The sequence below is a fragment of the Schistocerca nitens genome, chromosome 3 (genome assembly GCF_023898315.1).
Source record: "Schistocerca nitens isolate TAMUIC-IGC-003100 chromosome 3, iqSchNite1.1, whole genome shotgun sequence".
In the NCBI taxonomy this organism is placed as follows: Eukaryota; Metazoa; Arthropoda; class Insecta; order Orthoptera; family Acrididae; genus Schistocerca; species Schistocerca nitens.
The window spans coordinates 549,131,094-549,154,647 of NC_064616.1; the positions used below are offsets into that span (position 1 = coordinate 549,131,094).

General features: G+C 43.8%; 1 protein-coding gene across 1 annotated transcript in view; it reads right to left on the reverse strand.

The window, feature by feature from the left end:
- Positions 1–23,554, reverse strand: part of LOC126249329 (uncharacterized) — a 462,872-nt gene that overhangs the window by 184,212 nt on the left and 255,106 nt on the right. The window contains exons 4-5 of the mRNA XM_049950984.1: positions 14,200–14,389; positions 9,732–9,876 (exon numbers count right to left, since the gene is read on the reverse strand). Coding sequence (XP_049806941.1) covers positions 9,732–9,876; positions 14,200–14,389 — 335 coding nt within the window. The remainder of the gene's footprint in view (positions 1–9,731; positions 9,877–14,199; positions 14,390–23,554) is intronic.

A 23,554-nucleotide genomic window follows, 5' to 3' on the forward strand; every position in this document is an offset into this window, starting at 1 on the left:
GGCATCACAACAACGTTTCACCAGGCAACGCTGGTCAACTGCTGTTTGTGTATGAGAAATCGGTTGGAAACTTTCCTCATGTCAGTACGTTGTAGGTGTCGGCACCGGAGCCAACCTTGTGTGAATGCTCTGAAAAGCTAATCATTTGCATATCACAGCATCTTCTTCCTGTCGGTTAAGTTTTGCGTCTGTAGCACGTTATCTTCGTGGTGTAGCAATTTTAATGGCCAGTAGTGTAGTTCCCATTTGTACCATGACTGCAGGACACGTGCAGATCTTATGTGTATTCTACTGCATCAAGGTTGAACACTGATATACTGTGTTGATTCATCAACCTGAAATTTGTGAAGATGTCGTTGTCCCAGAGCAGATGTAGCGCTCAGGTACACAATCCGTTGTTCTCAAGATTAGGCTGCAAGGCGCTAGTGAGATGGCCAAGGCTCTCAGTTCTACGAAATAATCTGTCAAGTTCCAATTTTGAGATGCCAGATTTTATGTAACTTACGTAATCACACGAATCACGATGCAGACAAAGCATTAAATGGCAGGCAATGTATTTTACGAAAGGGCTCCTACAAAGTTGCACGTACCAAAGGCCATATTGCGAGGGACATTCAATAAATTGTGGAATACATTTTTTTTCTGAATGCGGGTTGATTTTATTCAGGATTCCCATACACCACATAATTTGCCACTCTTATGGCTAAAATACTGCATTTTTTAACATCATCGCCGTTCAATGCGACGGCTGTACGCCACCGTACTGGCAGAGCCCGCACGCCTGCATGGTGCCACTCTACTGGTCGATGTCGGAGCCAGCGTCTTGCTGCGTCACTAACCTCCCCATCATCCACGTGTTGCTTCCCGCAGAGTACATCCTTCATTGGGGAAAACAGATGGAAGTTGGAAGGTGTGAGATCCGAGATGTAAGGCGAATGAGGAACAATAGTCCAATGAAGTTTTGTGAGCTCCTCCACTAGGGTGCGCAGACTTGTGTGAGGCCTTGCATTGTAATGAAGAAGAAGTTTGTTTGCATTTTTGTGGCGACGAACACGATGAAGTCGTTTCTTCAGTTGCCTGAGGGTGTGAGAATACACCTCAGTGTTGATCGTTGCACCATAAGAGGGGACATGAAACAGAATAGCACCTACAGAGTCCCGGAAGACCGTCGCCATCACTTTCCTGGCTGAGCGTGCGGCTTTGAAGTTTTTCTTTGATGGATTGTCATTTTGTTTCCGGTTCGAAGTAATGAACGCATGTTTCATCATCTGTCACTATGTTGGACAAGAAACTGTTAGGATTAGCCTCGTAACACGCGAGTAATTCCGCGCAGATTGTCCTTCGTTGCACACAGCTTTGAGTACCCCAAATGGTGGAGGTGTGTGTTAACACTACCAACAGACAAGTCCAGTTGTGCAGCGAGGCGTTTGACTGATCCTTCGATCACTTCGAATGAGAGTGCCCGCTCTTTCCATCATTGGTGGAGTCACAGCTTTGCGCGGCCGGCTGGTACGGAGTAGATAGGGAGGTTTTGAGGGACCTTGTTGTGATGATGACAGACGCCTCGTTGAAAGACTCATCGTGTTTTTTATCACTGTCAGATCTTCATAGACATTCTGCAGGCGCCTATGAATATGTGCGATGTTCTGGTTTTTCAGCAAAAGAAAATCAGTGACAGCTCTCGCGTGTAATGCATCTCCGTAAAAGATGCTGATTTGAGGCCTACGTATAGCGCCGCCAACTATCGGAATTTCATGAAGGTACAGGGGCTGAAGCGGGAAAGAATCCGCATTCTGCATGTTTTCAACCAAATAAACTGGCCGAGAAAAGTAATAATATTTGTTGCATTCCTTATTGAACGCTCTTCATCGAAACACCAATAAACCTCGAACATTGGAGAAATTACATTCCAAACTAAGTTGCGCTTTTACTCTTTTCTTCTCTGCTTTACACGTAGAGTCGTTACTGTTTAATATTTTTTTATGCGGTGCGCACCTCGGAATTTAATTTCGCGTTTTGTAAGGTGAACTGTATCTCTTCGTCTGAATATCGTTTTTCCGATGTTAACAAAAATGGTTAAAAATGGAATCTTAAATGAGCGAATGATAAGTTACTATTCAGAAGTTAACTGATATGATTGATAATTAAATTGAAATTATACTTTATAAAATATTAATAAATGAACTTTAGATATATGGCTCGCTTGCTCGTGTGGTCACAGCCAATCACATTATCCTCCTAAAACTGGCGCAACTTCTCGCGGAACTGGAGTTCACTTCACCCACTGTTGTCTGCCTCTCACTCCACTTCGGACGTGGTACCTCAGATAATGTCATCTCAAGCAATCCATGAAGCGAAGTTTCAGATGTAATCTTATCACTCCAAAGCCGGCACGTGGCTTTCGAAGAATAAATTAACGCTTAACTGTAACAAAACGCATTCTTGGGAGATCAGGTTCAAGATCATTTGTAGAAACTGAATGCTGCTATATTCACTATAGAAACACGAGGACTTGTTTACTCTGCTTGCCTTCGTTCTCTTATATGTTATAGTGTCATATTTTGGGGCAACTCTGTGCAATTTATCAAGAATATTCCTAGCCCAGAATCGTGTGGTCAGACTGTCATGCGGTATTCGTTCGCGAGATTCGTTTAGACCGTTGTTTAAGGGGCTCGAAATTCTAACTATACCAACCCTGTACATATATTCCATCTTTGGGTTTGTAGTCGGTAATATTGACGCAGTCAGAAGACACTACAGTTTTAATTCGGTGAATACTAGACGAATATACCGAGCGAGGTGGTGCAGTGGTTAGACACTGGACTCGCATTCGGGAGGACGACGGTTCAATCCCGCGTCCGGCCATCCTGATTTAGGTTTTCCGTGATTTCCCTAAATCGCTCCAGGCAAATGCCGGGATGGTTCCTTTCACAAGGGCACGGCCGACTTCCTTCCCCATCCTTCCCTAATCCGATGAGACCGATGACCTCGCTGTCTGGTCTCCTTCCCCAAACCAACCAACCAACCAACTAGACGAATAAACGTTGTACACCTCGATGACCCTTCCTGAAGCATTGTACATACCCTGGTCAGCGAGAACATTATAACTACCGACCTAATACCGAGTATGTCCTACTTTGGCACGGGTAACAGGGCGATACGTCGTGGCATGGAAACAATTAGGCTTTGGTAGGTGGCTGAAGAGAGCTGGCACTACATCTGCCCACACAAGTCACCTAATTCCCGTAAATTCTGGGGCGGGAGGCGATTAACTCATGACGCCACGTTCAATCACATACCAGATGTGTTCGATCGGGTTAGTATCCAGCGAGCTGGGGGGCCCAGCATACCAATTGGTACTCGCTACTGTGTTCCTCGAAAAACTCCATCACACTCCTGGCCTTATGACGTAGCGCATTATCTTGTTGGAAATGCCACTCCCGTCGGAAAACATGATCGTCTTGAAGGGGTGTACGTGGTCTGCAACCAGTGTACGATACTCCTTGACCGTCATAGTGCCTTGCAAGAGTTCCAATGGACCCATGGATGCCCATGTGAGTACTGCACAGCCGCTGCCAGCCTGTCTCCGTCCTGCGGTACAGGTGACAAGTAGCTGTTCTCCTGCAAGACAATGGATTCGCACCCTCCCATCGGCATGATGAAGAAGGTATCGTGATTTATCAGACTATCATGCAGCGCTCTGCCACTGTGCCAACGTCACGTGCCGATGATCACGTGCCCATTTCAGTTGTAGTTGCCAATGTTGTGATGTTAGCTTTGGCACATTCGTGGGTCGCCATCTGCGGAGGCCCATCGTTACTAGCGTTAGGTGAACTGTGTGTTCACACACACACTTGTATTCAGCCCAGCATTACAGTTTGTTGTTAGTTCCGCCACAATTTTCCGTCTGTCTGGTTTTACCAGTCTGCCCATCCTACGACATCCGATATCTGTAATGAGGTGTGGCCACCCAACCTCACGACGTCTGGACGTGGTTTCATCTTGGTTTCGGCAACTGTTGGAGACATTCATCGCAGCATTCCTTGAACACCCGACAAGTCGCGCAGTTTCCGAAATGCTTGTGCCGAGCCTCCGACCGAGCGAGGTGACGCAGTGGTTAGCACACTGGACTCGCGTTTGGAAGGGAGACAGTTCAAACCCGTGTCCGGTCATCCTGATTTAGATTTTCCGTGATTTCCCTAAATCACTTGAGGCAAATGCTGGGATGGTTCCTTTGAAAGGGCACGATCGACTCCCTTCCTCATCCTTCCTTAATCCGATGCGACCGATGACACACTGTTTGGTCCCCTCCTCCTAATCAACCAACCGAGTGTGGGCCATCACAATTTGCTCTCGGTCAAACATAGACAGATCGTGCTCTTTCCCCATTCTGCACACGGACAGCACGGTCGTTGATATTACATGCACCGTACGTGTTTCTGACTAGCAGTCATTTCTCGCCAGCTGACGCTGCTATCGCCTGTACGCGTACATGTCAACAGTAGGTCGGTGCTCATAACGTTCTGACTAACGGGTGTAAATGTTTGTACTAAACAGCGGGTTTCATTTTCAATAGGCCTCCAGGAGTATCGAAAGAAATCGAAGTTGAAACATTCTCTTGTGGCACACTTCTGTTCTGTACAGGAGTTACTCGCAGCAGCTGAGAAGCTTTCTGTGGAAATTGTTTTTCATTCATATGCTGTCTACGTTTTCGTGTTTTATTAATTCTTTAAGTTTTTATTTGTATTATTTATAAATTATTATTTATCAGCATTCAATAAGCTATGTACAGACTCATTTCATGGCCAAGTAGCTTTGGTTCACATGTTCCCAGGGATCCTGGTAAATAAATAAGTAAAATAGTACACCGGGAAAGTACATGAGATGAAATCTTATTATTATTAGGAACCTCATTGTCACTGATCTTAGTTATAATCAATAGGTGAAAATGAAACCAAAAGTTTTCAGAAAAGATAGGGTGCCAGGAAGTTTTGTGATAAGCTTTCAACCGAACTGTAAGAGAGCAGGTAGTAAGCACGCATAAGCAGTTCCATTAAACATCGGTGTTGTGCTGGAGTGAGAGCGTTAATGTCGCTACAGCGAATGGAACATATCGGCTCGCCACGTGGCTAGAATGTAGCTAGACTTTGTATAGGCTGTCGGCATGAAAGGCCAGCAGAAGATGAGGAAATACGCTGGATGAATTGCAGTAAATCATTCGCCAATTTGATGGTGAACAATAACATCTGATAATCAGTTACGCAATTCAGATCCACCCAGTCACGGTAGGATACAGATGCTTAGTCCCAATTTGTACCTTTGGTTACCACAGGTACAGGGGCATAGAGATTATAATAGTTTCAGTAACACCGCTATCAGGCGATGAAAGGACGAAGAGAAGAACAGTTATTGAGCCGCTGCGCACGTTGGTAAAAGCTAATGTCAGGGTCGAGAACATGGGAAACCATGTAAGGCGATGTATGCCACTTAACGACGTTGCACTGTAAAGTCAGGTGGTGAATGATAACGTGGTATGCTGAGGGGTTCCTGACAATTCGTCCATCTCTTACCGGCGAGCACGTGCAGACGATTCTTCGCGTACGGCATCCTGTTTATCCGTACTTTGACAAGACGACGCATAACTCCATCTCCTGGATGCGATACTTGACTGTGGCTCAAGCCGCTACACTTTTTACCCCTAGAAAAATCCGGTTCTTCACATATCTATTAGTAAACTGGCTGCAACGTAAGCGCTGATTGATTTACAACTATTTCTGCTTTCTGTCCTACTTCATTCACAACATCATTTGCTTCTTTATACTAGCTGCACTTCCTTTTTTGTTTTACTAGCATTTGGCTCACACACTGAGTTTTTGGCTCATGATTGGCACTGCCCTCCGTCGCCCTGTTTCTCATTGGTGCTTTTGCCGTTAGTATGAACTTGTACGTTGAGGGGGGTAGGGATGGAATTGGGGCTACTCTACACTTGAACTGGTAGTAAGCAATACCTGGTATGGGGTGGGAGAAAGGAGTTAAATTCAGCTCTCTGGGACTGACCGTGTAGAAGAACTCGTGTTTCTACATCACGTGGAAGCATCTAGAACAGAGGGTAGTGACGTAGGCCTGTTTGTTGCTACACGAATGTGCAGAAAAACAGAAGCACCTCGCTCCTGCTAGGTGCTCTGTCTGCCGTTCAACGACTGTGAGTCATAGAGACGGCTGTTATTGTCCTGGACAAGAGTTTTGGCTGCAGATCCTGCCGTTACACTACCCTCATGTTCTTCTGCAGTCCAGCATTGAGACACAGTCACATTTGAATGCCCCAAAAATCTGGATACTGTACGATTTCTCCAGCTGGCCACTATGACCCACTATGAGGTCCTTTTCAATCTGTGATGTACAGATAATGTTCTCTGATACGAGTGTAAGGCATCTCCGTGTCCTTCACAGGTACCATTCAACACTGACGCTATTCACGCCCCTTAAGTATCCCACATAATCTGCATACCTGCAAATGATGTCGATCTCTATGAAGTTGCACTGATATTCGACCATGGCTTCTAGGTGCTTCATTTCTACAGCTGCATCTACACGACTACTCTGCAAAGTGCCTGGCAATAATTCTCTGTTATTCCAGTCTCGAATAGTCTGCGGAAACGGAACACCTATATTTTTCAGTGAGAACTCTGATTTCCCTTACACTCACCATACTCAACATTTCCCGGGTTCCCGGGTTCGATTCCCGGCGGGGTCAGGGATTTTCTCTGCCGCGTGATTACTGGGTGTTGTGTGATGTCCTTAGGTTAGTTAGGTTTAAGTAGTTCTAAGTTCTAGGGGACTAATGACCATAGACCTTTAGTCCCATAGTGCTCAGAGCCATTTGAACCATTTACTCAACATGCTTCCGCGAGGTAGTGTTACAGGCCCTCTATTGTTCCTTATCTATATAAACGGTTTAGGAGACATTCTGAGCAGCCGTCTTGCAGATGATGCTGTCGTTTATTGTCCAGTACAGTCATCAGAACGTCAAAACCAATTGCAAGACAACTTATAAAAAATCTGTATCTTTCGAAAATTTCAATTGACCCTAAATAATGAAAAGTGTGAGGTAATCCATATGAGTTCGAAAAGGAATCTGCTAAAATTTGGTTACAAGATAAATCAATGAAATCTAAAAGCCGTAAATTCAACTAAATACCTAGGAAATACAGCTACGAACAAATTGGAAAGAACACATAGAAAATGTTGTGGGGGAGGCGAACCAAAGACTTCGTTCTATTGACAGAAAACTTAGAAGGCGCAACAGATATACTGAAGAGAGTGTCTACATTACGTTTGTCCGTTCTCTTTTGGAGTACTGTTGCGCGGTGTGTGATTCTTACCATACAGGATTAACGGAGTACATAGAGAAAGTTCAATGCAGGGCAGCACGTTTTGTATTATCGAGAAACAGGGGAGAGAGATTGTAACTGGCATGATACAGGATCTGGAGTGGACATAATTAATACAAAGGTATTTCTAGTTGCGGCGGGATCGTCTCATGAAATTTCAATCACCAGTTTTCTCCGCTGAATGCAAAAATATGTTTTGGACGCTGACCTACATAGGGAGAAATGATCGTCATTTATTATGACTTCCGTCGAGCAAGCGATTGTAAATGATTGTTGAGTATGGAGCTATTGCATCAGTATACTCTGAAAGGGACGTAATTGGTATTGATTCTGAATCGTAGCATTTGCATTTATCGTATGATTTAAGTTGCTTCACTGCTCCGAGAATATCTGCTTCTAAGTTACTCATATTGGCAGCTATTCTTGGTTCGAATTCTGGAGGATTTACTCTGTTTTCTTGGGTGAAGGTATGTCGGAAGGCTGTGTTTGCTAATACTGCTTTTCCAGCACTTTCATCGATAGTATTTCCATTGCTATCGTACAGAGAAGACATTGACTTGTCTTGCTACTAGCATAATTTATATTTCATCAGAATTACTTTGAATTTTTTGCCATTTTTCCATACGAAGACTCGTTGTGGAAACTATTACAAGCGTCTCACATTAAAGTCTGCGCTAAATTTCGAGCTTCTGTAAAATATCACCAGTCTTGGGGGTTTTGCATTCATTTGTAATTGGCGTGCTGTTTTCGTTGTTTCTGTAAGTGTCCGGAACGAACAGCTCCGCCGTTTGTTAATTTATTTGGTACAAATCTTTCAATTGCTGTTTCGACTATTTCTTCGAATTCAAGACGCATCTAGCATACACTTACTTTGTTAATTTGGGAGGAGTGTAGATCTCTGTGACTATGGCGTCAAGCTAATTTTTATTTTCTTTTTTGATTAAATATATTTTTCGTTTATTTTTGGATGATTTAGGAGTTACGGTATTCAGTCTCGCTACGAAAACCCTGTGTTCACTAATCCCTGTATGCGTTTTGATGCTCGTTATTAGCTCAGGATTATTTTTTGCTAAGATGTCAAATGTGTTTCCACAACCGTTTACTTCGCGAGTCGGCTCAGGCATTAATTGCTCGAAATACGTTTCAGAGAATGCGTTTAGGGAAATTTCGGATGATATTTTATGCGTACTTCCGGATTTAAACACGTACTTTCGTCAACGTGTCTATGGTAAACTGAAGTAACCGCCAACTTTAATTGTATGAGTCCTGTACAAGTTTGAAATTAAACTGAAGTTTCCTTTGAACGTTTCTGCAATTGTATCGTCTGAATTGGGAGAATACAAGTATTATTTCATTCCAGTGGCCAAGAATGACGTCTACCAATACTAATTCACATGAACTATCTACAAAGTACTAAAATTTCATTACAACATAAACTACTTCTAACATCAACAAACACGCCACCGCCAACTGTATGTAGCCTATCCTATCAGAACACCGTTAGGTTTTTCGCAAAAATTTCGGCTGAACTTATCTCCGGCTTTAGGCAGCCTTTAGTACCTATAACGATTTGACTATTAGTGATTTCTATTAGCGCTTTGAGAGCAGGTACTTCCTCAACACAGCAACGACAAATGTTATAAGAAGGTTCGTAGATCTACTATCTTCCTGTGTTCGACGTGCACACTTCGACTCCTAACCCTTACTGTGTTTCCCCGAGGCCCTCTATAAAACCTCCCAGTGCAGGCCACAAATCCCGCTACCCGTGTAGCCGCCTCCAACGAGTCACGCGTTGTATTTGATGCCATTGAACAATATGTAGATGACTTGGACTGGGCTCTGTGAGCCGTGGGCCGTGGTTGAACGATCAAGGATCGGAACTTCTACGTATCGTGTTTAGTGTCATATGAAGTTTATGCCACAACACATCGTCACTTTTGTGATGGTGAAAGACATCGCCACACTAATGATATTGCTCACGACTGTATAGTCAACAATGACCAGGCTCCCTGTCAGTTTACAAACCAAAGTTCCCAACTCTCCTTCCAAGAATTAGAGTACAGAATGCTGTTGACAGGTAATCTATCAGATAGAGATTTGGAGTTCCGTGGATACATATCCATACTTGTACAGTAAATAAGTGATTATTGCGTTAAGAAAAGCAGGTTTTATTGTTGATTATTTATTACCGTTTTCTACATTAAATACCTAGTATTAAATAGAACTCAGCTTAGATAAAGCACGAAGTGATGACCAATCCAGCATTTAAAAGGAGGGTACAATGAGCCGAACTGTGCTCTTCTGCTAGGCAAAGTACACAGAAGGAAGATTGTTAGATACCTGACTGACAGTGAGGAGATCCCGAGGCGTACAGTAGGGAAACTGAACACCCGGCAGAAGTGCCTGGGCCAGAGACACGTATACCACAGCCTCTAGCAGCGAGTTGCGTGCTGACACTGCCAGCGTGAAACGGTTGTCTTCAGGCCTGCAACGTGAGATAAAATACACCTAAGTGAGATAGTAGTACGTGTTACGAGTCAGTGAAAGCAATAATGCTTAACCCAAAATTTTGGTGATCACCTTTGTTTTTCTTTTCTGGAACGGTAATGTGATCCTTTAACAACAGCTGTCATTGAACAATACTTTCTTTGAAATTCAGCTAGGGCCTAGTGCCGAAAACAAACATTTCTCAATGTGTGCAACTGTTACTTATGACACTATTCAGTGATCCATATTATTGGAACACAGGAGACAACTAAATGCTATGCTAAACAATAAGCTGTGGATTGTGTTTCTACTCACCTTTGTTTCTGTATCATATTACGTTGTCATCTCTTTAAGCACTCTATGTTAGCTGTTACGGAAATATACCTCATGTTCCTTTTGCGGTGGTTACTCGTACGTACCTTGTGATAAGGATTTTGGCCCCATGGAATGTAGAGGGATAAGGTTTTCCACACGTGAATTTGCCAGATGGTTTAGTCACGTCACAAAAAAGTTCAAGAACATAAAATAATTTTACGGTGACCAGTGAGGAAACAGATGGCTTGTTTATTTCAAAGTTATTATGAGAGACTATTCCCAGACGAAATGCTAGGTGACTGGAAAGCCAGCAATCGAGATTTCGTTAGTAGTACAAAGGCCTTAACTGAGAAATGTCTGCTTCCGACCTTTCCAGGGGAATTACTGTCACTCTAGGATCAACTGCGAGATGCATTCACACGAAGCACGTACAAGTCATACCACAAGGAGCCAGTGTAAAAGGAAAACCATAACCAAAATATCACCCAATTTCTTCCATATCTGTATTTCACGAGAAATTGTCAACACATTTTCTTCTCAGAAACTTTTGTAATCACTGACAAATATTACTTTTCTAGATAGTTAAGTATATTCAACGAACTCGTTATCCCAAATATTACAAAATATAACGATCTTACCACACTGACTTTAAGTTCCCTTAGTTTCCCTAAACGACTTCAGTTAAATGTTAGGATGACCCCCCGAAAAAAAACAACCTATTCCTTATTTCCCTTCCGTAAACACTAACTTGAGCTGGATGCACTTTTCTTTTTTTTAAATTGCTGCATGCTGACGAAACTTTGAAAGCCAAAATTTTGGCTAATAACACGTAAAATAGAAAAAGAACGTTGGTACAAATGAAATAGAAGCATGTCGTCCGTCAGCTTGGATGTTACAGTGATCAACTTTAGAGAATACCGGAACGAACAGCCACCCGAATTTTCGTTCTTCTCTGAGACCCTACTCATGGAAACATCCATCGTGATGTTGTACGCAAAACACGGATTCGTTTGGAAAGACGACAAAGTGCCACTCCTGTATGTAGTTTTGTTGTTGGATTCACCACTTTCGGTATGCCTCCCTCTGCTGCCTCGTCAAGGGATGCTGCAGTAACGGTCTCCGTGCAGACGATTCGTGGTGCTCCAGACGTTTTCGCACTGTCAATAGTGAGACTTGTCTTGCTACAAACTAGCCCATCTCCTCTTGCTATATACAAGCCCTTGTCCTGACACAAGGTGCATGGCGTGGCTGTACGATTTTGTTAAAAATTGGTCTGTCCTCTGGAGCGCTAGTCGCGTCGAACCATAGAGATCCTGCACGGCCGGCCGGAGTGGCCGAGCGGTTCTAGGCGCTTCAGTCTGGAACCGCGCGACCGCTACGGCCGCAAGGTTCGAATCCTGCCTCGGGCATGGACGTGTGTGATGTCCTTAGGTTAGTTAAGTTTAAGTAGTTCTAAGTTCTAGGGGACTGATGACCTCAGCTGTTAAGTCCCATAGTGCTCAGAGTCATTTGAACCATTTGATCCTGCACGGCACTGAGTGTGGCCCTCGTTTTCCCATCCATTCCATATTCGCAAAACAGCCGTGTGGTCCCAAGCAACGAGACTGGGATATCGCGGAAAGATGGACTGCACTCTTCGATAGCACGTGAACCTGCCGCTATTGAATTCCGACACGTGCTGATAAAAATTCTCCTTCCTATAAAAAGCATTACATGTGCTTCTCACAACCAACCAAGATTCAAAGGCGATTTCTGAATATAAATTCGCTGATTAATTATTTTGTTGTTGCAGACTGATGGCATTAGTTTTACCTACTTTGTGTGATTGCACTGAAAGCTAATCATTTGCATATCCAAGCATATAGTACACTTCACACCGCTAACAAATGTGTAAATGGGTCGATGAGGTCTGAAGTAATACAACCCAGTAAGTTGTCCTGGACAGCAAGCGTACATCAGAGACGATAGTGAATGAAATGAATTCACATATGGTGAACACATATTAGCGTCAGCTGCTTGTGATAATTGAAAATTTGTGCCGGACTGGGACTCGACGCTGGATTTCCCGCTTCCGATGAGCACGCCCCCAGTGCTACTCCAAAGCTCCATATGTCACGCAGTTACAGTCCAAATGCTCCTACTTTCGTGAAACTAAGCACAGGAAGACATTCGTTACTATTTTGCATCGTCATTTTAGTACCGCCAGGCGTCATTATACTATTAATGGTGTCAGTGACTGTGTTGGTGCTATAACTGTAACAAGCATGTCTGAAGGACACTGTATTCTGATAAATTCAGTTACGGCATCGACATAGACACTGTCACCACTAATGATATAACTGCGCCTGACGGGGCTAAAATGACGATACAATATAATAACCGAGGTCTCTCTATGCTTAGTTTCACGAAAATTCGAACTTTTTAACTGTGACCGCGTGACATATGCAGCTTTGGACGGGCCCTGAGGACGTGCTCGCACAGCCGCAGTGTTAAAGGCGACTGCCCATGTTGGATGGGAAGTCTGTGTTTTGATTTCCGGTGCGGCACAAATTTTCATTTGTCACAGGTAGCTGAAGCTAATATGTATTACAATATATGAATCAATTTCATGACTTTCAGAGCTGCTAATCGCTGAAGACAGTGCATACATGTCAGAAGGGTATTACTGTGTTGTAATAAATACAATTACTGCGTCAACACGGGCATTTTCACCATTATTGACAGCCGGCCGCGGTGGTCTCGCGGTTCTAGGCGCGCAGTCCGGAACCGTGCGACTGCTACGGTTGCAGGTTCGAATCCTGCCTCGGGCATGGATGTGTGTGATGTCCTTAGGTTAGTTAGGTTTAAGTAGTTCTAAGTTCTAGGGGACTAATGACCACAGCAGTTGAGTCCCATAGTGCTCAGAGCCATTTGAACCATTTGAACCATTCATGACAGAGGCAAGGTCATCGTCAGGACCACTCTTGTTCTCTATAGACTCGAACATAAACGATCTGACTGATAGCGTGAGCAACAATTTGCTACTGTTTTCTGATGGTGCTGTAGTGAGTGTATGGGAAATTGTCGTCGTTGAGTGACTATTGGAGGCTACATGATGACTTAGAATTTTTATTTCGTATGATGAGTGTCAGCTTGCTCTAAATGTCGGAATATCTAAGTTAATTTGGTGAGTAGGAAAAAAAAAATGTCTAAACGTTCGAATACACTGATGCACTGCTTAAAACAGTCACGCCATTTACATAGCATAACTTTGCAAAGTGATATGAAATAGAATGATCACGCGAGGACAGTAGTAAGGAAGGCCTCATTTTATTGGGAGAATTCTAGGACAGTTTGGTTCATCTGTAAAGGGGACCGCGTACAGAACACAAGTGCGGCCCTTTCTTGAATATTACTTCAGTGTTTGGCATGTCAGATTAAAGGAAGACGTCGAAGCAGTTCAGAGGAATCCTGCTGTTAGACCAACGTGGGAGTATTTCGGAGATAATTCGTGAACTAAAATCCGAACCCCTAGAGGATAGACGGCAGTCTTTTTACGAAACACTACTGATAAAATTTAGAGAACTGGTTGCGGCTGAGGTACAAAACGATTGTAGTGCCCAATGCGTACATTTCACGTAAGGATTGCGAAGACAAGAGAAATTAGGACTTGTACGGAGGTAGTTGTTTACTCTCGCTCGATTAGGGTGTACAACAGCAGTGGTACAATGTCTCCGCCTCGCACCGAATAGTGGCTTTCGGAGTATGTATGTAGCTGCAGAATGTTGTTGCATGTCGCCTTCATGGTGTAGCCATTTTAAAGGCCAGCAGTGTAGCTGAAAAGTGAATGAAGTTAAATAGCGTTGGAAGAGCATGAGACTAATGCTATGACGGTTCGTGAAATGAAAACTGATAAAGGCTAGCAGTCTCCTAGTAGCGGGAAAAGAAAATGTTATTTAGTACTGTGTAACGAAGTTGAGGTGGTAAGTATAAGTAGGTGCGGCAAGCCGTAGGCGGTGGTACTAACTGGGAGTCGAGCTCGAGCCAGGCGCGCGTAGCGTTCTCGAGGCTGAGGACGGCGTCTGCTGCGAGCGCGGCCGCGTCTCGCCACTCGAGGTGAGCGCCGGCCAGCGTGTCGCGGTAGCTGCGCGCCTGCTCCAGCTGCTCCTCCGCCGCCTCCTCCTCCTCGCTGCCGTGGCTCTCGCCGAACAGCGAACCTGTGTACCACAGTTTGCTAAGTGGCTTTCTATCTATACCAGTAAGACACGTCGTAACGTAATTTTATCGAGACTACATCGAAGCTATTACTTCACAACCTACTATACAATCCACGACGAGAGCATTATCCAAGGGGCGATCAAAAAGTTTCAGTTTAAGGGCGTTACTTCAGCGTCTGCTGGGAGCCTCTCCTATGGGTCGTCAGGCGCATTTTCTGTGGTGTTTCTGCAGATATTTTCAATTTAGTTTTTGCAGTGTGTAGCTGGAGTCAACCCAAACTAATGCTACTCATCTTTCATAAGACGCCCAACGCCGACGAGAAACGCCGGTTTGTTTCCTGCTACAAACAAAATGATTTATAAATTGAAATTTAACCAACACATTAGACAGAGCGGTCTCAAATTAGTCTAGTGCGATATTCGTTTTATCGATACATATTAACAGAGATAGTAGAACACGAAGAATAATCAGTACGACAGCAGCGACTGAGCAGCGCTTCTGCGTTGCGTTAGCAGTCGTCGCGGGCCAGGGCGGTGCTGGTTATTTTTCGTATTTTACTGTTCCTGTTAAAAGATATCGATAAAACGAATATCGCTCTAAACCAACTATGGAACGCTCTCTCTAATGGATGCGTAATACTCCGATTTAAGAGTAATTTTGTTTGTAACGGTAAACAAACTGACACTTCCCGTCGGCGATGTGCGTCGCATCGAAGACTTGAAAAACAGTATTTGTTTGGGCTGACTACAGCTACACGTTGCAAAAACGAAATGGCAAACAGCTGCGAAATACCGGAGAAAATGCGCCAGACGACTCTTACGAAGGACTTCCTGCATGTAACGTAGCGCGACTCCGATATGGGTATGTAAGTACCTCCATGTAGGCAAGGTATTACTGTGGCATTCGTGTCTTTACGACGCGCTTGCGGCAAATGCGGAAAAGTGGACTATAGCGAAGTTATTAGCAAATACGTGCAAACAGCACCAACGTGCTTTTGTTGGTTTGTCAATGACAAATACCGACAGGCATCCACCGGAGAATGAAGAAAGCGTGTGGCGCAGCAGGTCTATCGTAAACCACCGTTGTGGAATTGGGCGACAAGGGGTGATGAAGCTTCATGATAACGCACATCCCCATATCGCAAAGGTGAAGTAGAATTACACCAACTTAAGTAAAGACATTCGAACTCCTGCCCTATAGTCATGATCTCTGCCCGTGCCATTATCACTTCTTCGGTCCTTAAGAAAGCCTTGGAGGGTCGACGATTCCTCCTTGACGAATATGAGCAACAGGCAGTTACGGACGTTTTCACGCGACGGGATACGGTGTTTTACCAAACGGGTACCTTCAACATGGTGCTTCAGTGGAATGATTGCCTTAGTTCTCACGGCGATTGTGTCCGATTGGCACAGAAATTCCGGATTGTATGGCCTTCGAACCGAAACTCTTTGATCGCCCCTTACACGTCTGAGGTCGAAGTTCCACACGACGGCATTTTAGTATATAACATTCTCGGTTTGAACGACGCGTCAAATATAGGTACAGCTTTGAGTTTATTAAGAAATGGTTTATCGTGTTCGTCACAAGCAAGTGACGGTCGTGGCTGCTGTTGTGGTGATTACTTATAGCCTATAGACGGCTCGCGATTGGTCATGCTGCGAGAAAATTTTGATAAACGCGCATTAAATGTCGCTATATTTCATCCACACTCGTTTTATGGGTATTTTGATGAGGGTACGTTTGTGCTCTGCCACCGAAGTTATGGAGCAGTTAATCGTTCGAGTTCTCTTCTACGTGATGTGGATGTCCTCTTCAAAGTTGAGAGTGCTGCGTCTCCGTGGAGCTACTCAGTCAACCTCCTAGTTGTGAACTTACCAGTTTGTCGCAGTCTTTGTTGAGATCGCGCGATAATACATTGCTCTGCAAAACTTAATGACTAGATAGATACAGCATCATAACATATTAACTATTAGGTGGAAATGAATAAAAATGTAGTAGAAGTTGCCAAAGCTCTCGCAGTCGTGCACAGAAAGGTGTATAACACATGGCGTGAGGTCGGTATGACTGCACTGAGGTGACAAAAGTCATGGGATACCTCCTGATATCCTGTCGGGACCTCCTTCCGCCTGGCGTAGTGCAGAAAGTCGCTGGAAGTTCTCTACAGAAATACTGAGTCATGCTCCCTCTATAGTCGTCAGCAACTGTGCAAGTGTTTGCCGGTGCAGGATGTTGTGCAGGAACTGACATCTCGGTTATGTTCCATAAATGTTCGACGGGATGTATGCCGCGCGATCTGTTCGGCCAAATCATTCGCTAGAATTGTCCAGAATATTCTTCAAAGCAATCGCGAACAATTGAGGCCTGATGACATGACATTGTTGTTTGAGAACGTGCAGTCCATGAATGGCTGCAAATGGTCTCCATGTAGCCGAACATAAGAAGTTCCAGTCAGCGATCGGACCAGCGGACCCAGTCCATCCCACCTAAACACAGCCAACACCGTTATGGATCCACCACCGGCTTTCATGGTACCTTGTCGACAACTGGGGTCCATGGCTTTGGGGGGCTGTACCGCACTCGAATCCTACCAGCAGCTCTTATCAACTGAAGTCGGGATTCATCTGATCGTGCCCCGGTTTTCGATTCGTCTACAGTCCAACCGATGTGGTCACGAGCCCAGAGGAGGCGCTGCAGAAGTCGTACTGTTAGAAAAGGCAGTCACGTCGGTTGTCTGCTGCCATAGCCTATTAACCCAAATTTTGCCGCACTGTCCTAACGGATATTTTCACCGTACGCCCCACACTGATTTCTGAGGTTACTTCATGTACTATCGCCTGTCTGTTAGTACTGACAACTCTACGCAAACGCCGGCTGCTCTCAGCCACTTGGCCGCTGCGTTGTCCGTGGTGAGAGGTATTGCCTGAAATTCGGAATTTTCGGCACACTCTTGACACTGTGGATATCAGAATATTGGATTGCCTAACGACTTACGAAAGGGAATGTCTCTTGCGCCTAGCTCCAACTACCATTCTGGGATCAAAGTCTGTTAATTCTCGTCGTGCGACCATAATCACGTTGGAAACCTTTCATATGAATTACCTGAGTACTAATGACAATTGCACCACTGCACTACTCTTTTATACGTCGAGTATGCGATACCACCGCCTTTTGTATACGTGCATATCGCTATCCCATGACTTCATCACCTCAATGTATAGCGCCAAATGGGACTGGTGCAGGCCGGTGTGGCCGAGCGGTTCTAGGCACTTCAGTCTGGAACCGCACGACCGCTACGATCGCAGGTTCGAATCCTGCCTCCGGCATGGATGTGTGTGATGTCCTTAGGTTAGTTAAGATTAAGTAGTTCTAAGTTCTAGAGGACTGATGACCTCAGATGTTAAGTCCCATAGTGCTCAGAGCCATTTGAAACATTTTTTGGGGCTGGCCCCACAACAGGAGGCGGTTGAAGAGGCGGGAACAGAGTGTCTGTCAGCCAGTGAGCAGTTAACGGTGCACTGTGGTGATGTTCTTCATTACAACACGAGCTTGAGACCACATTTGGTTGGCTTGGCACGGAGATTGTCATCGGGAAACTGGGAGAAGTACGAAATATTGACGAGGTTAGCGCAAGAGTTTTGTATTGCTCATAGTGTTGTTGCACGTGCGTGGGAAGCGTTGCTAACTGCCCTAAGGAATGGAGGTGGTCGACCACGGTCACCTACAGCAACAGATGACCGATACACTGTGCAACAGGTAAGAAAGGACGCACGTATAACAGCAGCTGCAATTGCAGCCACATTTAACAAGACTGCAAAGCACGCAGTCTGTTGCTCCACAGTGGCAGGATGACTGCGTGGAGTCGTTCTCTTCGCCCGACGATCATTGTTCTCTGTTGACATCTGCAATTCGGCGGCTGCGTTTGCGATGGTCCGTACTGACCTGCAAATCGTTGAACACGGTAAACTCACCGGTCAACGTTACTATGACACTGAACTCCTTCCCTATATGCGTATTTTCAGGGTTGTGCTCTGCCCTGACTTCATTTTTACGGAGACAATGTTCGACCGCATTGAACAGCGCAAGTGGAAGAGCTCTTTTCCCCCAACTTAAATCCTATCGAGCACGTGTGGGCTGTGGTGTGGAGACGTATTGCAGCACATCCATATGCGCCAACGACCATCCAGCAGTTGGTAACGCCGCTGGTCTACGTACTGAACGGCCTACCGCAAGAAATCCCTACCAGTCCTGATGGTCACTTGTTAAGCAGAGCATGGAGTGCTTCCCGTGGTGAACACGTATCCTGTTAGGAATCATGTCCTACCTTTTGTAATGTTCACGGGATCACCATAAATTGCGGTGCCATAAGTTAATTATTGGCTTTGAATAGAACTGTTATTTCTAATCGTTTCATTGGGTATTTCATTCAGTTACCTCCTACGTTATAACGTAGCAGTTCATTCTACGTATGGTCCCAGTTTCATCGAGATATGTTACTTGGCAGTGACGCATCATGTAGAGTTTACTTTCATCCTTCAGTTTAGGAGCTTTGGACATCAATGTAGTATGCGCTGTCAAATTACAATAGGGATGACTACGGCGCCCTTCTGTCAGTTTGTGTGGGTACTGTGATGTGGTAGATCTGAAAGTGATTCGATTCTCAAACTTATCTAATATAAATAATTTATTGCACATTTCTTTTTATGGGTTCCTCATAAGGACTTTTTCTACTAAGTTCTATCTACAACCCATACAAGCCTGTAGCAGGCATTTTGAAACTCTGTGCATAGAACTACAAGTATGTGTGACAAGGCCAGCTGCATTACTAGGTTAAGCGTCTGAAGTACATATTTCGAAATAATGGCTATGGGGCTTGAGATATAAAGAAAGGAAAGAAACTAAAACAAGAAAACGTTGAGAAATCATGTGACGATCTACTTGTTGTACTCCTTCCTTTCTGTGAGGTTCCATCTAGCAAAATAGATAGGTTTCTGTGGATAACAAGAATGAAGCTTATTTTCCATCCATCCAAGAAAATAAAGGACACCCGGTTAAGGACAGCCTCGACCTTATGGTCCCTGAAATTTATAAGACGCCTAATGAGTGTGGAAGCGACTAGATCGATCAGTCTATCTGTACCGTTACCGACCGTTCCGTTTTGCAAAACACCAAAGACACATTAAATACCAGCAACTTGAGAAACCAACAGCTGCTGAACCTAGGCTCACCAGTAAACACAGAATAATGTTAAATGAAACTACAATATAGTATCACGCTTCCGCATACTGGCATACTGTTATTAAAGAAGCAGTAGAAATTAGAACGTGCGAGAACAGCTTCAAGCGGAACAGCGGTTGTGACGATAGCAATGCGTCTATGTCTATAAATTGTTGGCGCAGTAGCAGTCATAATAGTAAATTTTTCCTGACGAAGATGATGCACGATGTAGTCGGTAACTTAAACTTGTACACATATTTGAATTCACAAATAAACCGAGACTGTGATATACTGTGGATCCCCATTGTCCATTACGTACTCCGTTCAATTTGCAAATAGTGTGCCACTACTACCCTAATCTTTCATATTTATATGTGTAGTCTGTTCTTTGGGACATGTCAAAAAGAGCAGACACAATCGATAATTAATGACTAGCTGTCCGTGGACACTGACTTTAATCAATGGCGAAAGTTGAGAATTTTTTCCGGAGAGGGATTCGCACCTGGGTCTCGTGCTTACTAGGCAGATACGCTGACCACTGTGCCGTCCGGACACACCGGTCATCGCCACCACGGACTTTCGTAGCACGCCTCCCCTCAGACAAAATCCTCATCTTAACCACACACTTCTGATGTAGTCCCCCTTGCGCATTATTATCATTAATCGCGGCAATTCGCAGATTCCCGTAAGAGTTCGAGCGTGGTGTGCATTCACATTGAAGTGATAATTCGCAGTCCTCTCCTAAGTGATGTACACTGATCATCCAGAACATTATGACCATATATACGATATAATCTAGTCCAGGCGATAGCAGGTGAGGAATGACTGCTAGTCAGACACACGCCCGGTGAATGCAGTAAAAGCGAGGGTGCTGTTTTTACTGAGTTTAACGAAGACGATGTTTGGCCTGATGTAATCAACGATGCCGTTTGCCTACACTGTCTAAAGGATCGGTCTAAGAAATACCAAATTAAGATCAACCTGAAGATGCCTAAATAAGGCGAAACGCGTAGTTGAAAAATAAAAAACTAAAATTGCAACCAAGACTGTTTTTAACCAATAGTGCTGTCCGTGTGTAGAATGGAGAAGGTGCGCGATGCAACTGAGTTTGAACGAGGGCATATTGTGATAGCCCGGAGGCTTAGCACGAGCATTGTGGAAACTGCGTGACTTGTCGGGTGTTCGAGGAGTGCTATGGTAAATGCCTTCAATTGTATTAGTTTTTTCTTTAAATTTTTCTGTAATAATAGTGCAATCTGGTACGTAAATACTGTTTAACCTCTCGTTTTCTCTATCGCGTGAATGATCGTGTGTTGTGGGACTCGAGCTTATAACGCTTCCTGAAGTATCCATGTCATACAAAGACCTCGGGTTGATGTTAAATGTAAAGACAGTTTAGCGCAAACACGTGTTTCATCTGAAGGTACCACATTGATAAGATTTGTCCCTTGATAGACAGTGTTTGTTGTGGAGGGGAAGAATTTGCTATTAACAAATGTCTGTTTCATGGAATTTTATTCGTATGTTGTGAGATGAGAATCTGGGTCCGATGGGAGGAATGCTAGGGTAGTTTGTGCAGCTTCGATGATCACTGTGTCCAGATGGCGCAGTTGTCAGCGTCTCTGCCTTTGCAATCAGGAGACCTATGTTCGAATCCTGTTACTGCACGGATTTTCAACTTTCCCCATTAATTTAAATCAACGCCCGATGGAAGCTGACGTCCTTAATTCCTTTGTGTCTTGCTTCTTTCATATTTTACTGTCCTGGCCATATGTGACATACATTTTGTCGGAAGGAGAATTGTTGTACAGTCTACGTCGAAAATCGGCAGCATTTATTCTAAATATTCAAGCCGTCTGGGACTTGATGTTACCGTTTCGTGTATGAAATGTTGACTTATTATTACATTAGAACGCCCTCTTTCAATTAATTGCATATCTGTTATCAAATGTACTTTATGAGAGCTTGTAAAACAGGGCTCAGTAACGTCTTAAAGTCTCCTCGCTGCCGTGACGCTCGCCGAACCGCGAACCTGTGCAACAGACTCTATGATAAACAGCCTAACATCTAAAACACCAAGACACGTCACCTCGTAATTTATTTATCGTATTTTTTTACCAACCGCGACAAAATCTATGTTATTACCTCAAATAACGACTGTATCAAGTATGACGTAAACTCTCTATATTATATTATTAATTTATTTTAGACTATATAATGGTAAGACAGAGATTCAGGAACCAGGTTTTAAATTGTAAGACATTTCCAGGGCAGATGTGGACTCTGATCACAATCTATTGGTTATGAACTGTAGATTAAAACTGAAGAAACTGCAAAAAGGTGGTAAATTGAGGAGATGGGTCCTGGATAAACTGGAAGAAACAGAGGTTGTAGAGAGCTTCAGTGTGAGCATTAGGGAACGATTGGCAAGAATGGGGGAAAGAAATACAGTAGAAGAAGAATGGGTAGCTTTAAGAGACGAAATAGTGAAGGTAGCAGAGGATGAAGTAGGTAAAAAGACGAGGGCTAATAGAAATCCTTGGGTAACAGAACAGATATTGAATTTAATTAATGAAAGGAGAAAATACAAAAATGTAGTAAATGAAGCAGGCAAAAAAGAATACAAACGTCTCAAGAATGAGATCGACAGGAAGTGCAAAATGGCTAAGCAGGGATGGCTAGAGGACAAATGTAAGGATGTAGAGGCGCATATCACTAGGGGTAAGATAGATACTGCCTACAGGAAAATTAGAGAGATCGTTGGAGAAAAGACAACGACTTGCATGAATATCAAGAGCTCAGATGGAAATCCTGTAATAAGCTATGAAGGGAAAGCAGAAAGGTGGAAGGAGTATATATAGGGTCTATACATCGGCGATGTTCTTGAGGACAATATTATAGAAATGGACGAGAATGTAGATGAAGATAAAATAGAAGATATGATACTGCGTGAAGAGTTTGAAAGAGCACTGAAAGACCTAAGTCGAAAGAAGGCCCCGGGAGCAGACAACATCCCATTAGAACTAATGACAGCCTTGGGAGAGCCAGTCCTAACAAAACTCTACCATCTAGTCAGCAAGATGTATGAGACAGGCGAAATACCCTCAGACTTCAAGAAGAAGGTAATAATTCCAATCCCAAAGGAAGCTGGTGTTGACAGAGGTGATAATTACCGAACTATTAGTTTAATAAGACACGGCTGCAAAATACTAACACAAATTCTTTACAGACGAATGGAAAAACTGGTAGAAGCCGACCTCGGGGAAGATCAGTTTGGATTCCGTAGAAATACTGACCCTACGACTTATCTTAGAAAATAGATTAAGGAAAGACAAACCTACGTTTCTAGAATTTGTAGACTTAGAGAAAGCTTTTGACAATGTTGACTGGAATACTCTCTTTCAAATTCTGAAGGTGGCAGGGGTAAAATACAGGGAGTGAAAGGCTATTTACAATTTGTACAGACACCAGATGGCAGTTTTAAGAGTCGGGGGACATGAAAGGGAAGCCGTGGTAGGGAATGGAGTGCGATAGCGTTGTAGCCTATCCCCGATGTTATACAATCTGTATATTGAGCAAGCAGTAAAGGAAACAAAAGAAAAATTCGGAGTAGGAATTGAAACCCATGGAGAAGAAATAAAAACTTTGAGGTTCGCCGATGACTTTCTAATTCTGTCAGAGACAGCAAAGGACATGGAAGAGCAGCTGAACGGAATGGACAGTGTCTTGAAAGGAGGATATAAGATCAACATCAACAGAAGCAAAACGAGGATAATGGAATGTAATCGAATAAAATCGGGTGATGGTGCGGGTATCAGATTAGGAAATCAGAGCCTTAAAGTAGTAAATGAGTTTTGGTATTTGGGGAGCAAAATAACCGATGATGGTCGAAGTAGAGAGGATGTAAAATGTAGACTGGCAATGGCAAGGAAAGCATTTCTGAAAAACAG